Consider the following 12,974-nt stretch of genomic DNA (forward strand, 5'->3'; position numbering starts at 1 on the left):
GACACATTTTCCAAGAAGGATGGGCACATGTGCCCCTTGGAAAGGACACAAAGGACAGGGCAGTCAGCTCCCAAAGGATCCCCAGCACCATTTAGCAGGAATACATTTTGGAGTCTTGGCTTCCACTCCCTACAAGGCAAAGGAACTGAGAGGGGTGCCCAGGAAAAGCACAGCAGGAACAGCCCAGCTCAGGGCTCCAGGGGAACCCTAAACTTACTGAGCCTCCGGGCCTCCTTCAAGCTCCCCTCTCTCCTCAGGCTCCACTGAAGATTTTTTCCCCTCTGGCCATGTCACTTCTGCAAACTCTGATAAGGAGCAGGGCGGGCCGGCAGCACGGAGCATCTGCTGGGCAGATCTGGGCAGATTTTCCGGAGGGGAAAAGTGCAGCCCCAGGAAGGGGGATCCACTTCCGCTGCAGAGACCAAACCTTTGGAGGGTCTCCTCCAACTATAAGGAGATTCTGGAGAAATCCTGGCTGGGCTTTCCCTTTTCCCATTTCGGGGGTTCTGGGCAATGGCCCTCACTGATCCCCAACCAAGACAAGTTGGGGGAGGGGACAAGAGGTCCAGTGAGGTCTGTCCTTGTCCTCCTGCTTGTCCCCCAGATGCCTCTCTGGAAATGCTGCTCTGTGCTCTCCAAAGCTCTTCTTCCCCCTTTCCCCCACCACTTCCTCTTCCCCTCCAGTCCAGGGCTCAAGCTTCTGAACTAGAGACCAACATCCTCTGGCCAAATCCTCAGCCCGGGGCAGGCCCCAGAAAGCCACAGTCAGAGATGGAGGCTGCAGTTTCTCTTTTGCTCTGAGGTCAGCCTGACCACCACTCAGTGGACAATCTGATTTTAACTTTTTGTTTTGTTTTATTTGGTTGTTTGTTTTGTTTTGTTTCTCTGTGGCCTCAGGGTGGGAGGAAGTATAAAGAAGTGTAAACAGGAAAGCCAGACAGGCCTGGAGTTCCAAGTGCCCATATTTCATCGGCTTCCTCTCCATAACTGTGGAAGGGACAGTTAACCCTTCCCTGGTGGTCAGAAGTTATTTACTGGGGATTGGGAGGGCAGGACATGGGAGATCCAAGAGAAAACTCCTTTCTCTGCCTGGTTCCTTTATTGCTGAGATCTGGATGCTGGAGTGGAAGCCCTGCCTCAGAGGGAGGGAGAAGACAGACTGCTTCATGTGATCCCCCAAACTCAGCTTGGGCTCAGCCTGGCCAGCCTTGGAGGACAGGGCCATTTAAAAACCGGCCCTCCTCTTTTAGAAGAGGGGCCACTCCTCACTCTCACAATTTTTGGAGTTTCTCAGAGTAATCGGATTCTGAGGCTGGGATCTGCCCGCAGCAGGGATGTATCGATTGCTTCGTTGCTGTTACACATCCATATTAATTAACCCAGACACCGCCTGGAAATGGAGTTGTTTGGGGCGGGGGAGGGGAGACCCGGGGGCCCCTAAAGGAGAGTGGACATTTCTCCCTAAGTGGCCCTGGAGGCCCAGATTGGACAGGGGCTTTCTCCTCAAGAATCCTGTGACCCTCCCCGAGCTCCAAGACCCAGCGAGGGTAAGCCTCGTGCCTTGGGCTCCACAGTCCCGATGCAGGGAGAGTCTCCTAATGAGACCCTCCCCAGCAGGTTCCTGCAGGCCCTGACCCATGGTGGAGGTCTGAGGCTGGTCTGCCCAGCTTGTGGGTGCTGTCTCTGGTGGAAGATCCCAATGCCGTCTTTCTAGAGATGTTAACACCTCCTTCCCACCTCAATTGCCCGAAGGTAGAAGCTTTTGATGGCTTTGGGGTTTGTTTTGTTTTGTCTTGTTTTAGTGTCCCATTTGTTGTTGGTGACGACAGTGATGGTGTTTATGGCCTTCCCCCTTTCTCCTACCCCTCCCTCCAAAAAGTGATTAAAATCTGTTAAAGGATTTAATTAAGAGAGTTAAATGAAAAGGAAGGAGGTGCAAATGAGTTGGGGGGGGGAAACCCACACCAAAGCTATTCTCAACGATTAAATCGCCATTTTAACAATATAATGGAGTTTGCATCCTGAAAGGGGGAAATCAAGCTCATATCTCATCAATAATTCATAGAGTCCGGGATCACGCAGAGGTCAGCAGACACGGGGGCCGCAGTGCCGGCCTACTCGGGGCTCCGGGCCGCTGCCGCATACATTACGCGCCGCCCTCGGCCGGCCACCGCGCAGGCACCGGGCGCTGCAGGCCCGGCGGGGGCGGGCGTGCCGGCAGGTTTAGGCCATCTCTTCTCTCCCGTAGCAAGTTCGCTGAAACCCGGAATGCAAGCTCAGAACAGAAGTGGAGGGATTTAGGAGCCCAAAGAAGATGGCCTTTGAGCAATCTAGGAACCTGTCGGATCCCCAGCAGCAAGCGCCTCCTGCTTAAGTTTTCATCTCTCTCCTCTCCCTTTCCCTTTTCTCTATAGTTTAGGTGCCTCCCTTCCGGTCTCTGCTCTCCCTAGTTCCCTCCGGGAGAAGGAGAAGCACTCTCTGCAGCGTCCTGCAGTTTCTTCTCTCCGGAAAAGGCCTCGCGGCGCTCTGGTCTCGATCCCCGAGAGGACCGGGGCTGAGCCCAGGCGGCTACAGCCTCCCGCAGAGCGCGGAGCGCGGAGCCTGGGTTCGGTCGCAGCGAGCCCTGAGCTGGGAGTCGGTTGTGTGGATGGGTCCCCCTAGGAAGGAAAGGTACCACAGGCTCCAGGGCAGAGGCCGCGGGATGAGCCCGGGCCAGGTGGAAAGGTGGGCAGCCAGCGCGGCGCGGGGCGCTCAGGGGACAGGTGGGGGAGAGTGCAGGGTGGGGAGGGGATTCCTGGGAGATTTGGGGGCTCCATGGGGGAGAATTCCTGTGCTGGGGCTTCTCCTCGAGTTCTCCTCTCGTTCCTTCGTTCTCCTGTTTCCTCTCTCTTTATTCTTTTCTGGCTACCGAGGGCCCCCCCAGGGAAATAGAAAGGAAACCCTGCCTTCCCCGCGACAGAGGGGGTCCTGGCAGGTGATGTCGGCACAGAAGGGAAACCGAAAGTGCGCGGGGTGGTCCGCAGGGACGCTGCGCTGGCCGAGAGGCAGAAGCTGTAACATCCCCGAGCTGCCAGTAGAGTCCGCCTTAGACCAAGTTCACAGCCAGGCCGGGCCTCCCAGGCGCCTGGGAGCGCCCCGCAAGGTGGCCCCGGGCCCCGCTCGGCCTCGCATTACTGGGACACAGCTGTCCCTCTAGCACCATGGACACAGTCCTGGCTACCCACCCTCCCCAAGGGAAACTCTGCGCCGAGCGTTGCCGGCCTCCCCACAGACACCCCATCTAGGTCGCCCAGCGACCGCGGCCCCCTTGGGGAACCGGAGGACGAAGACCAATGGGTCATCAAAACAGGGCTCCCCAAAGAAGAGACTTGTAAAAATGCGGGCAGTGCGGCAGGCACCCCCCACCCCCTCGTTATTTAACAATCAGCGTCCCATTCCCCAGGTCTAAGGCCAAGGGGCGCGGGGCGGGGGGAGGGGGAGGATGGAGGGGGACGAGGTGGCCAGGGAGGAGGGGCGCCGAGGGCATTTGTGCGCTTGGGTTTCTGCAGCCGGCGCAGCAGAAAGAGACCCTGGCGGTGAGGCCAGTGTTATTGCCCGAGGGGTCGCAAAGTTGGAGGGTCAAAAGTTTACAGCGTGCGTGAGCAAGCGGATGGCGAGGCGTCTAGCGGCGGGGGCGGGAGGCACGGGGGAGGGGGCCTGCGGAGGAGCGGGAGCAGAGACGCGCGAGGTAAGGCGGGGGTCGCGCGTGGCAGAGGGCGAGTGGGCAGGGGCGAGGGCTGTGGCTGGGGAAGGAGAAACTGAGGAAGGAAGCAAGCCTTCTGCAAAGGAAAAGAAAAAAAATGCATTGGTGGTGGTGGCCGGAGAGCCGCACAAAAGACAGCGCTTGGGCCGTGGTGAATCCTCCGCGCAATTTTCTCTCCCAAAGATAACCTTTGAGTCGCCATATAAAATTTAATTAAAACTTACCCACCCGCACACATTTTAAAAATCCAATTACCCGCCCGTCCTTGCAGGACGTTCGGCACGTCCAGAGAAAGCTTCCAAGGTGAAGGCTTGCTGCCTCCCCTCCCTGCTAGCCCTAAAGGGGCCAAACTGCGGGCAATTCCACCCAACCCCAGGTTGGCCTGTTTTTAGGGACCCCCTACCCTCCAGCCTGGCTCCAGGTGGCTGGAGTTCAAGACCACGGGCCAGCACCGTGGAACTGTCCTTTCTGTCCCATGGACTGGTTTAATAAACTAAGGTATAGAAAGGAGGTTAGTTTGTTGGTCCTCCTCTTGCTCCTAAACTCCATTTGGGTGTAAATCTTGGCACCCTGCCTTCCTATTTGGAAGAGGGAGGGGAAGCGCAAAGGAAAAATACTGAATAGTCTCAAGGAGATCTTTTTAACTGGAGCTGAAACAGGCGTCCTGAAATGAACCTTCAGTCCATACATTAAGCTCTGCTCATAAGTAAAACGTTTAGAGAGACGGTAATTACAACACCAGGGCATGCGCCTATTTTGGATCTTTAAATGACTGTTGCCTTATGAAATGTCATTATAGTCTTTTTCCAAACACTTACTAGAGGAGGTGCCCTGTGGGTGTCTGGCCTTCCAGAATGGAGATAACCCCAGGAAAGATGCCCTTGGAAACATGGCCAGAATAGAAAACGATTTAATAACAAAATTCAACTCCATTTGACCCCCCCCCCCCGTTTTTGTTTTTTGCTAACCCAGCTGGGTGCAGGTCCCTATTTCTACAGTCCTCCATGGATTGCCTCTGGGGTGTCACTCCAGGCAGGGTGTGGACGATGCAGAAGTCAAAGCCTGAATTGGAGGACCATCTCTTCTGTTCCCTCACTCTTCTTTCCTTTACCCCTGGCCAGAATGGTAAATTTAGGATGCTGTGGAATAGAGTCTAGTAGCCCGGGTCCCCTCAAGCTGGGTGGCTTGAGAAGCAGTTTCCTGACCCCAGGCTACCACCCTGTCACCCCTCCTAGGCCGGAGCCTTGAACTAGGCAGAAAGAGTGTCACCTGACCTACCTCTGCAGTCCTTTGGGGACTAGAAGGAGGAAGTAGGGATTCACCAGGTTCTAATCCTAGAACAACAAACCTAGGAAATATTTTGGAGCCTTGCTGATTTGCTCTGGAGCCTCCTGTGTGATGATGGGGTAGGCAAAAGAGGTGCTGTGTATATGAGAATGGGCCCTTTTACAAACTCCTTTGTCTGGTTTTGTTTTTAAGGGGCAGCTTAAGCCTCTGAAAGCCAAGTCCCCAGGTCCCTAGCTTTGATCAATGCAGGCCAGCACCTATCTCTGGGTTCCCCCTCTTTCCCAAATGCACTGGCTGTGGCCCAAACTCTCCTCCCCAAGAGATGGAAAAGGAGCTCCCAAGGTTTGGGCAGAAATAGGGGTATCTCTGCCACTTGGGGAAGCAAATAAAGCAGACAGAGTGTGGGGTGGGATGGGGAACAGGCCTGGCCAGTGCCGGACTTAGGGGAAGGCTGAGAAGGTCCGCTGGCCTAGGCCTACTCCCTGGTGCAGATGCCCAATGCCAACCACCTTTGCAGTTCTCTGAGTGCCAGCCTCCTCCCCGGGCTTCAGAAGGGTTCCCTATGGAATCCCATCCTCTCTACAAAGATATAGGAATGGTAGAAAATCAAAGCAGGGGCAGGACAGCCTGAACCCCATCCGAATGGGACTTTTTTGGGGGGTTGGGTGAGAAGGTTCTGGGGAAAAGTCAAGCTGGAGAGGATGAACAGAATCAAATTCCTGCTCTGTCATTTTTCTCCCAAGTAATGACCTGCGCAAAATTCAATATGTCCGAGCAAACCGCGCCAGCATATTAGAGCCACCGCCTGCTCGTGGGGGAGGCCGGGAGAGGGGTGAACCGCAGGTCACGGCGTCTAAAAATTATTAAAATGTTCGAGAGCCTCGTGACGCGCCTAGCTGTTTAACAAAGACTGCCAAAGTATGAAATTAATACGAAAACTTGAGCTTCCAAAACAAAAACACCAAAAAAAAAAAAGTCTTATTCCGGCCTTGGAGAGGGCCGGGGGACTCCTCTGCCCGCAGCCACGGTTCGGTTTTCCGGACTCACAATAGTGGACTCCAGCGAGCTCAGCTGTTACCCAGCGGGGCCCTGGCGGGTCACCACCCCGGAGGGCGCGGGGAGCGGCCGGTGAGTACTCGAGCCCGCTCAGCTCCAAGGCTCCTGTCCTCCGCGGCGTTGCCCGGGGCGCGGGCCGACTGGGCACTCACGTCCCTGGGCCTTTCGCTTTCCCTCGCTCGCTGCGTCCCTTCTTCCGCGGCCATGAAAGGTGGCTGATTCTTTAGGGCCTGGGCCCGCCCGGGGTGGCGGAGTGGGGGTCTGAGCAGCGAGAGGTCAGGCTGGCAACCTGTGGCTCCCTGCAGAAGGGGGCCGGGAAGCCGCCAGACGACCCGGGAGCGCTGCAGAGGCGGCTGGAGCGCGCTAGCCCCTAGCTTTTCTATTATGCGTATTGCTCTTGGTATTCCGGGTGTGGACCGGAAAGGCAGCCTCCTGCTCTGGAGAAACTCGTCCTGGGAGTCCCTGATAAACCTTGTCCTCCTCCCCTGGCAGCAGCACCCGGCTGGAGCTGGGGTGGGGTGGGGTGGGCTGGGTGCGGTGCCCTGGTGGGAAGAGCAGGTGACGGGTCCCAGCGCCGCAGGGGAGAAAATCTTTGCGCCCTGGCCCCGGAATCAACGGTGCTCAACCCTGCGGTTGCTCTGCCCCCTAGGAATCGCTCCTGGGATGCTGCGGGCACCTGGGCCGCATCCTTCGTGGAGCAGAGCCGCAGAAAGGCCCTGCGCCTCTCAGAAACTTCGGAACGGCCTTCGGGTTGGACGGGTTTCCAGGAGCCGGCAGGGGAGGGCAGGAGATTTGGGGTGGGGGAGGGGCCTGAGCAGTTGAGTGGGTCCTGGAGGCCGTAAGTGGCTGTTGAGAAGACTTCCAAGGGTCTTTGGTTGGTTTGGGGGAGCTGGTGCCACGTGGGCCCAGGGCCAGACTCCGGTCTCCCTGGGTGCCCAGGCGGGGTGAGATTACCTGTTGGATCCTCGTTTGGGCCCCCCCCTTCCTGTGTTGACCCGGCCTACCTGGGAGAGTGGCGATATTAGAAACTAGGCCCAGAGGTCATCACTGCCAAGGAACAGATTGGGGATATTAAAGGAAAAATAGTTGCCTGCAGCTGGGAGCTCTCCCTGCCCACCTTCTAGAGGCTCAGGTCTAGAGATGGACAGAGACCTAGGGCGTTTGGTGGTTAAAAGGTGGTTCTGCGTTGTTGCTGTATTTGCTCATGAAACTGATGGTATTCTGAGTTGTTCTGGTAGGGGTGTGTGTCTCAGACCCTAGGCAGGCGCTGAGCAACGGGTCTGGGGGGGGAGCAGGCACCTGGGGATGCATCTCCCCACCTGGTCACAGAGTCCAGTCTAAGCTTCAGTTCCGCCCAGCCCAATCCCCAGTGTCCCAGTTAGTAAATTCAGCAGTCACTGGTAGGTTCAGAAACCCCAGCCCCTCTTTTGGGCCTTGCCACTGGCAGCAACCCAAGCAAGCAGGTGGCTGGGCTGAGTGACTTTAAACAGTGGGGACCCTCCTGGGGCTAGGGAGGTGGGAGCCAGGGTTCCTCCAAACACCTGTAGGGGATCATCCTCCCATTCTGGCCCCCAGAGGGTTCAGGGGACTGGGAGGGGCCCACAGATCATCTGGCAGCATCTTTTATGGTTCCGCATTGCCCTTCATTCGGAAATGAAATGCCTTTGATCTTTTCTCAGGTTGTAAACGGAATTGCCCGTCGTTAAATATCCGGGGCCCCATCTGCTTGGTCTCCCAGCATTTTTCTTTACAGCTGTTTCTCTCTTTTTACCATTGACTTTTTCCAAAAGGACTTTTATTACACCCCTTCACACCCAGCCGCCTCTCCCTCCTCCCTTTGCTGAGAAGCGCTTTGGAAAACATCTAGATATTCGTTTGATCGAAAAAGAAGGCTGTGAAGGGCACTGGAGGAGCTGATTAGGATTTTGTTTTTTTCTTTAAAAAAAAAAAGTCCTAGGGGGAGGGGAGGGAGGCGAGGGCACCCAGAAGGGCCTGATTCTGACTCCTCCGCAGCCTCGGGATGACCCTTCCTCCTTTTGTGCTTAGCTAATGTTTACATCTCATAATTCATGCGCGGGAGAGTTACCCGGCGGCCGGGAGGTTTGTGTCTCTTCACAGACCGTCTGCTTCCTTTTCTCTCTGAGTTGAAAACCTTGTAATCCCAAGAATGGACTCAAGAGCCTCATTCGGCTCGCAGAGGTCAAAAACTAGAACAAAATGAAATAAAACGAAAGCACTCCGACCACACCCCAAAAGAAGAACGCGCAGAAAAGTAGAACTGGAAAATTTCTGGGCCAAGAAGATCTGTCTGTCTTCTGTATATACCCTGTAGGTCCGAATTTGTGTAAGGAATTTTGTGGTCACAAATTCGTATCTAGGGGAATATGTAGTTGACATAAACACTCCGCTCATTTTTTTCCAGAAAGAAAAAATATATATATTATTTTTCTAAATGAGGACAATTTAATGACTGAGCACGAGAAGACTTCTTCCGTTTTCTTTCTTCTTTTTTCCTTTCCTCCTTTCATCGGTTAGAGATGGAACAACCTTCCACCTGAACTCAGCTCCTGTCTGCCCCTGGGAGCTTTGAACCTTTTTCACTTGTCTTAAGAAGTTACTGTTGTTGATGATGTTTTTAATTTATCCTGATTTATCCTGTCATCCCAAGTCCACCTCTTTTTGCCTCTGGGCCGGAGGGGGCTTTATTGCAAAAAAAAAAAAAAAATTTTTTTTTTAAAAGACTGTTTTCTGCAGTGTGCGAAGGCAAAGAAAATTCGCTGTTCAAAGGGATGCTGGGGTCGACTTTCCGTTTGGGTTCAGAACATGACGCCTTGGAAATACGCGATTGCCGGGGGTGTTATTGTGTCTGGGGGGGGGGCCTCAGGGCTAGGGCGTCTGACCCCAGCACCACCGGGAGGGGAGGATTCTCTAACCGCGGAGGCTGCGGCATTAGCGCAATTAGAACGACTCGGCGTCACAGTTAGTTTTGCTCGGTTGGTTCTGGAATTAGCAAGTTGTTATTCAATTTGCTCTCATAAGTTGCAGGTATTTTGACTCCAGCGCTCATCTTCACCTTGGGGAACCAAGTCGTTTCGCCGGCCATGGGCTGGAGGAGTGGCTAGGTGAAGGGGGATAGACGGACTGACTGACGCGGTCAAGCTAACAGCGCAGCTAAATGCGACTTGGAAGGCGAGGTCTCCCCGAATTAGTGCATGCATTTTCTATCGATCCGCTAGCGCTTCCATTCATCTCTGACAAGTCCCTCCGCGCACCCGCCCTCCTGCTCCCCACGCCTCCTGGCTCACCCCCTACCCCTCCTCATCTGGCTGCAGAGAAAAGCCCCAAGCTCAGCGCCCCTCGCCCCCAGTGGGCTCCCCATTTCGAGGAGGAGCCCCCAGTCCACCAGCCACTGAACTCCCCACGCGGACGCCGGGCGCACGGGCTCCCTCTCTCCCCAGGGAGGAGATGGAGCCCTTTGGAAGGCACCGAATGCCAGGCAGAGGTGAGGCAGGACAGGAGGGGCTACATCGGGAACCCCAACTTCGAGGGCGGGCATGCGGGGATCGTGCTCTGCCCTGCGACCCAGCAAGCAGGCCCTCGGTCGCAACCTGCTCGCCCTCGCTTTCTCCTGCGCTCTGTGCCTCTCCGATCTCCGGGAGACCGCGGCGAGGAGGGGTCGCCCTGCAGGAGCCCTATGTAAATCCTGGTGTCGGCTGGGTGGGGAGGGGGAAGCGAAGAAGGGAAATAAACCTCTTTGGCTGGAGTAGGGTCTGGGTGAGCAGATTTCCTTATCCGGGAATCGCAGGCGGGGTGGCCATTGGCTCGGAGGATCACGTGGGGCCCTAACTTTGTTCACTTGACAGTAAGTAGGAGGGCTTTCGGAAACAGGAAAACGAGTCAGGGGTCGGAATAAATTTTAGTATATTTTGTGGGCAATTCCCAGAAATTAATGGCTATGAGTTCTTTTTTGATCAACTCAAACTATGTCGACCCCAAGTTCCCTCCGTGCGAGGAATATTCACAGGGCGATTACCTACCCAGCGACCACTCGCCCGGGTACTACGCCGGCGGCCAGAGGCGAGAGAGCAGCTTCCAGCCGGAGGCGGGCTTCGGGCGGCGCGCGGCGTGCACCGTGCAGCGCTACGCGGCCTGCCGGGCCCCTGGGCCGCCGCCGCCGCCGCCGCCGCCGCCCCCTCCCGGACTGTCCCCTCGGGCTCCCGCGCCGCCACCCACCGGGGCCCTCCTCCCGGAGCCCGGCCAGCGCCGCGAGGCGGTCAGCAGCAGCCCCCCGCCGCCTCCCTGCGCCCAGAACCCCCTGCACCCCAGCCCGTCCCACTCCGCGTGCAAAGAGCCCGTCGTCTACCCCTGGATGCGCAAAGTTCACGTGAGCACGGGTGAGTGCGTGGGCGCCCCTTCCCCTCCCACCCCCCGGCGCTTTCCAGCGAAGGGACCCGGAGGCATGGGGGGAGGGGGCTGGGGAAGCCAATTGTCCCCGCTATAAACTCGCCATTGCCAGAGATTTACTGTCGCCTGTTTTCAGAGCCACATAATTACATCCCCCATAAATTTTTATGGCCTGGTGGGGCCTGCGCCTTTGAAGTCGGTTCTCCATCCTCTGCCCTATTCTCACCAGCGACTTTTCGCCGAGGAGATGGAGTCCCAGTGAAGTTGGAAGTTGGGGAGGGGGTGTGTGGGAGGTGGAGGAGGAGGAGAAGGAGGAGGTAGTAATCCGTATTTAAGCAAGAGGCTGCAGGCAACTCCCAGTATTTTTTTCCTCCTCCCTTTCTTCCAGGCTGACTGGGGAAGTGTGCAAAAGTTTTTACTGGGGCCAGCGAGGGTGGGCACTGAACAGGGGAAAGGTTTAGGGCAACACCCTCCCTTGCCTGCCCCCCATTCTCCCATCCGAGGCCCCAGGCCAAGGGGGAGAGAGGGCTGAGGAAAACCTCGCAGGATTCCTCCCCGCTTCCTTAGACACGCGAACAAGCACGCTGACAGCCCAGCCCCGCATGGCTCCGAGGTCTTTCTTTCTCCGGCGTGCGGCTGCCTTCCCCAGGAGCGTTTTGCTCCACACTGGAGGTGGTGGGAGAGAGAGGGAGGGCGCCGCCGCCTTAGCTAGAAGAAAGGGCGCTCCCTCCTCCCTTTCGGGGCAATAAAACTTTCTCTTTCTCCCTGTCTCTGTGTGTGTCCAGTAAACCCCAATTACGCCGGCGGGGAGCCCAAGCGCTCTCGGACCGCCTACACCCGCCAGCAGGTCCTGGAGCTGGAGAAGGAATTTCACTACAACCGCTACCTGACGAGACGCCGGAGGGTGGAAATCGCCCACGCGCTCTGCTTGTCCGAGCGCCAGATCAAGATCTGGTTCCAGAACCGGCGCATGAAGTGGAAAAAAGACCACAAGTTGCCCAACACCAAGATCCGCTCGGGCGGCACCGCCGGCGGCGCAGCCGGAGGGCCCCCTGGCCGGCCCAACGGAGGCCCCCCCGCGCTCTAGTGCGCCCCCCAAGCTGCAGCGACGGACCTGGGGGCGGGGGCGCGCCGCCAGCGCGGATGGGGGCGCAGGGGGTGCGGAGCGGCCGGCCTGGGCCCCCACAGCCTACCTGACCTCCCCCCACTTCGTCTATGTATGAATAAACGCGGAGGAGGAGGGGTAGGGGAGCTTTATTTATAGAAATGACAATAGGGGGCCGGGCGAGGCCCCCCCCCAGAAGCAAGATCCAATCTCTTGCTTTCTTCCTTTAAAAAAAGAAAAGAAAAAAGGAAGAAGGAAGAAAGAGAAAGAGAAGTAGGAGGAGGCTGCAGCTCTTCGTTTGCAGCTTTGGCGAAGATGGATCCACGTTTCATCTTTAATCACGCCAGGCCCGGCCCATCTGTCTTGTTTACTCCACCGAGGAGAGAGGAGAGGACGGCCTCGCCTCGGCCTCGGTGGCGACCGTTACCTCGACACTCAGCTAACAAATGAGGCCGGCCAGGCCGCCCCTCTGCTGCTGCCGCTGCCGCTGGAAGACAGCCTGGATGTTCTTTCTTTGTCCCCCTCCTGACTCCCAGCGAAACCACCCCGTGACTGCCAGATAGCCCAGTGTTGTGGCCACGGTAACAAACAAACACACACGACCTCGCTCCTCCTGCGTGCCTGTTCACAGGGGACAATTGACTGCTCGCCCCCTGCTCCCACTCTGGGGTGGATGAGGGCCAGGAGGATGGGGACACGTGGGGAAGGGGCGGCCTTGACAACGCAGGGGCAGGCAGGGAAACTGAGTCCAAGCATAAAAAGATTCACCCAGACGACCAAGTGCGGAGCCATGCTTGGCAGGGCTGGGGTCTGGGCTCTACCCTCTGGCCAATCCAGAGTTGTAAGGCAGAGGCCTCTCTCTTAAACTGAAAATGAATGTGAAACTAGGAAATAAAATGTGGCACTCCCGCTCAGGGAGGCCGACTTGTGAGTCCTCTCCCTTAGCTTATCCTTGTGCATTGTTTATTATTATTATTAATATTATTATTACGATTATTTTTTGTCATGTGCGTCCTCTCTCCTGTCCTCTCTCTGACATTCCAAACCAGGCGCCTTCCTACCCCTCTGGGGCCGCCTGGAGTCTAGAACCTTTCCTTGGCGTGAACATTTGTGTCCTGTACAGAGTGACAATAGAAATAAATGTTTGGTTTCTTGTGACCGCCATCACATCCGTGTTTTTGTTGAAACCTGGAGGTAAAGATGTGGACAGATGCCACCCAGGGTGTACGTTAAGTGCCCTCCAGGCTTTGGCTTCATGTTATATGTGGTCGCAGATATTCCCTGCCCAGGGATCCAATGGGAATTTCTGTCTCAGAGGATTCCAAATTGTGGTAGCTGGTTTATTTCCCTTTTGGGATGGGTGTGTTTTGTTTGGGGCTT

General features: G+C 56.4%; 1 protein-coding gene across 2 annotated transcripts; it reads left to right on the plus strand.

Annotated features, from left to right (window-relative positions):
* The first annotated feature begins 9,201 nt into the window (after positions 1-9,201).
* Positions 9,202-12,758, plus strand: Hoxb4 (homeobox B4). Of its 2 annotated transcripts, XM_087202508.1 has the most exons (3): positions 9,202-9,587; positions 10,083-10,479; positions 11,275-12,758. In XM_087202508.1, the coding sequence occupies exons 1-3, from the start codon at positions 9,261-9,263 to the stop codon at positions 11,574-11,576; spliced, it is 1,026 nt and encodes a 341-aa protein (XP_087058634.1). In that variant the 5' UTR covers positions 9,202-9,260; the 3' UTR covers positions 11,577-12,758. The 2 variants fall into 2 exon arrangements, with proteins under 2 accessions (XP_087058634.1, XP_004859667.1); XM_004859610.3 differs by having other exon boundaries at positions 9,398-10,479.
* Positions 12,759-12,974: the final 216 nt, after the last annotated feature.

Source organism: Heterocephalus glaber, unplaced genomic scaffold (genome assembly GCF_053883595.1).
Source record: "Heterocephalus glaber isolate CG9 unplaced genomic scaffold, H.glaber_assembly_v1.0 deba00001773, whole genome shotgun sequence".
Classification (NCBI taxonomy): Eukaryota; Metazoa; Chordata; class Mammalia; order Rodentia; family Bathyergidae; genus Heterocephalus; species Heterocephalus glaber.

What these genes read in the sequence shown, in the direction of transcription:
- Hoxb4 (XM_087202508.1), top strand. Translation starts at nt 9,261, where the DNA reads ATGCGACTTGGAAGGCGAGGTCTCCCCGAATTAGTGCATGCATTTTCT. An exon ending in GCACCGAATGCCAGGCAGAG is followed by an intron (nt 9,588 to 10,082) that starts GTGAGGCAGGAC and finishes GTCGACCCCAAG; the next exon opens with TTCCCTCCGTGCGAGGAATA. An exon ending in CAAAGTTCACGTGAGCACGG is followed by an intron (nt 10,480 to 11,274) that starts GTGAGTGCGTGG and finishes GTGTGTGTCCAG; the next exon opens with TAAACCCCAATTACGCCGGC.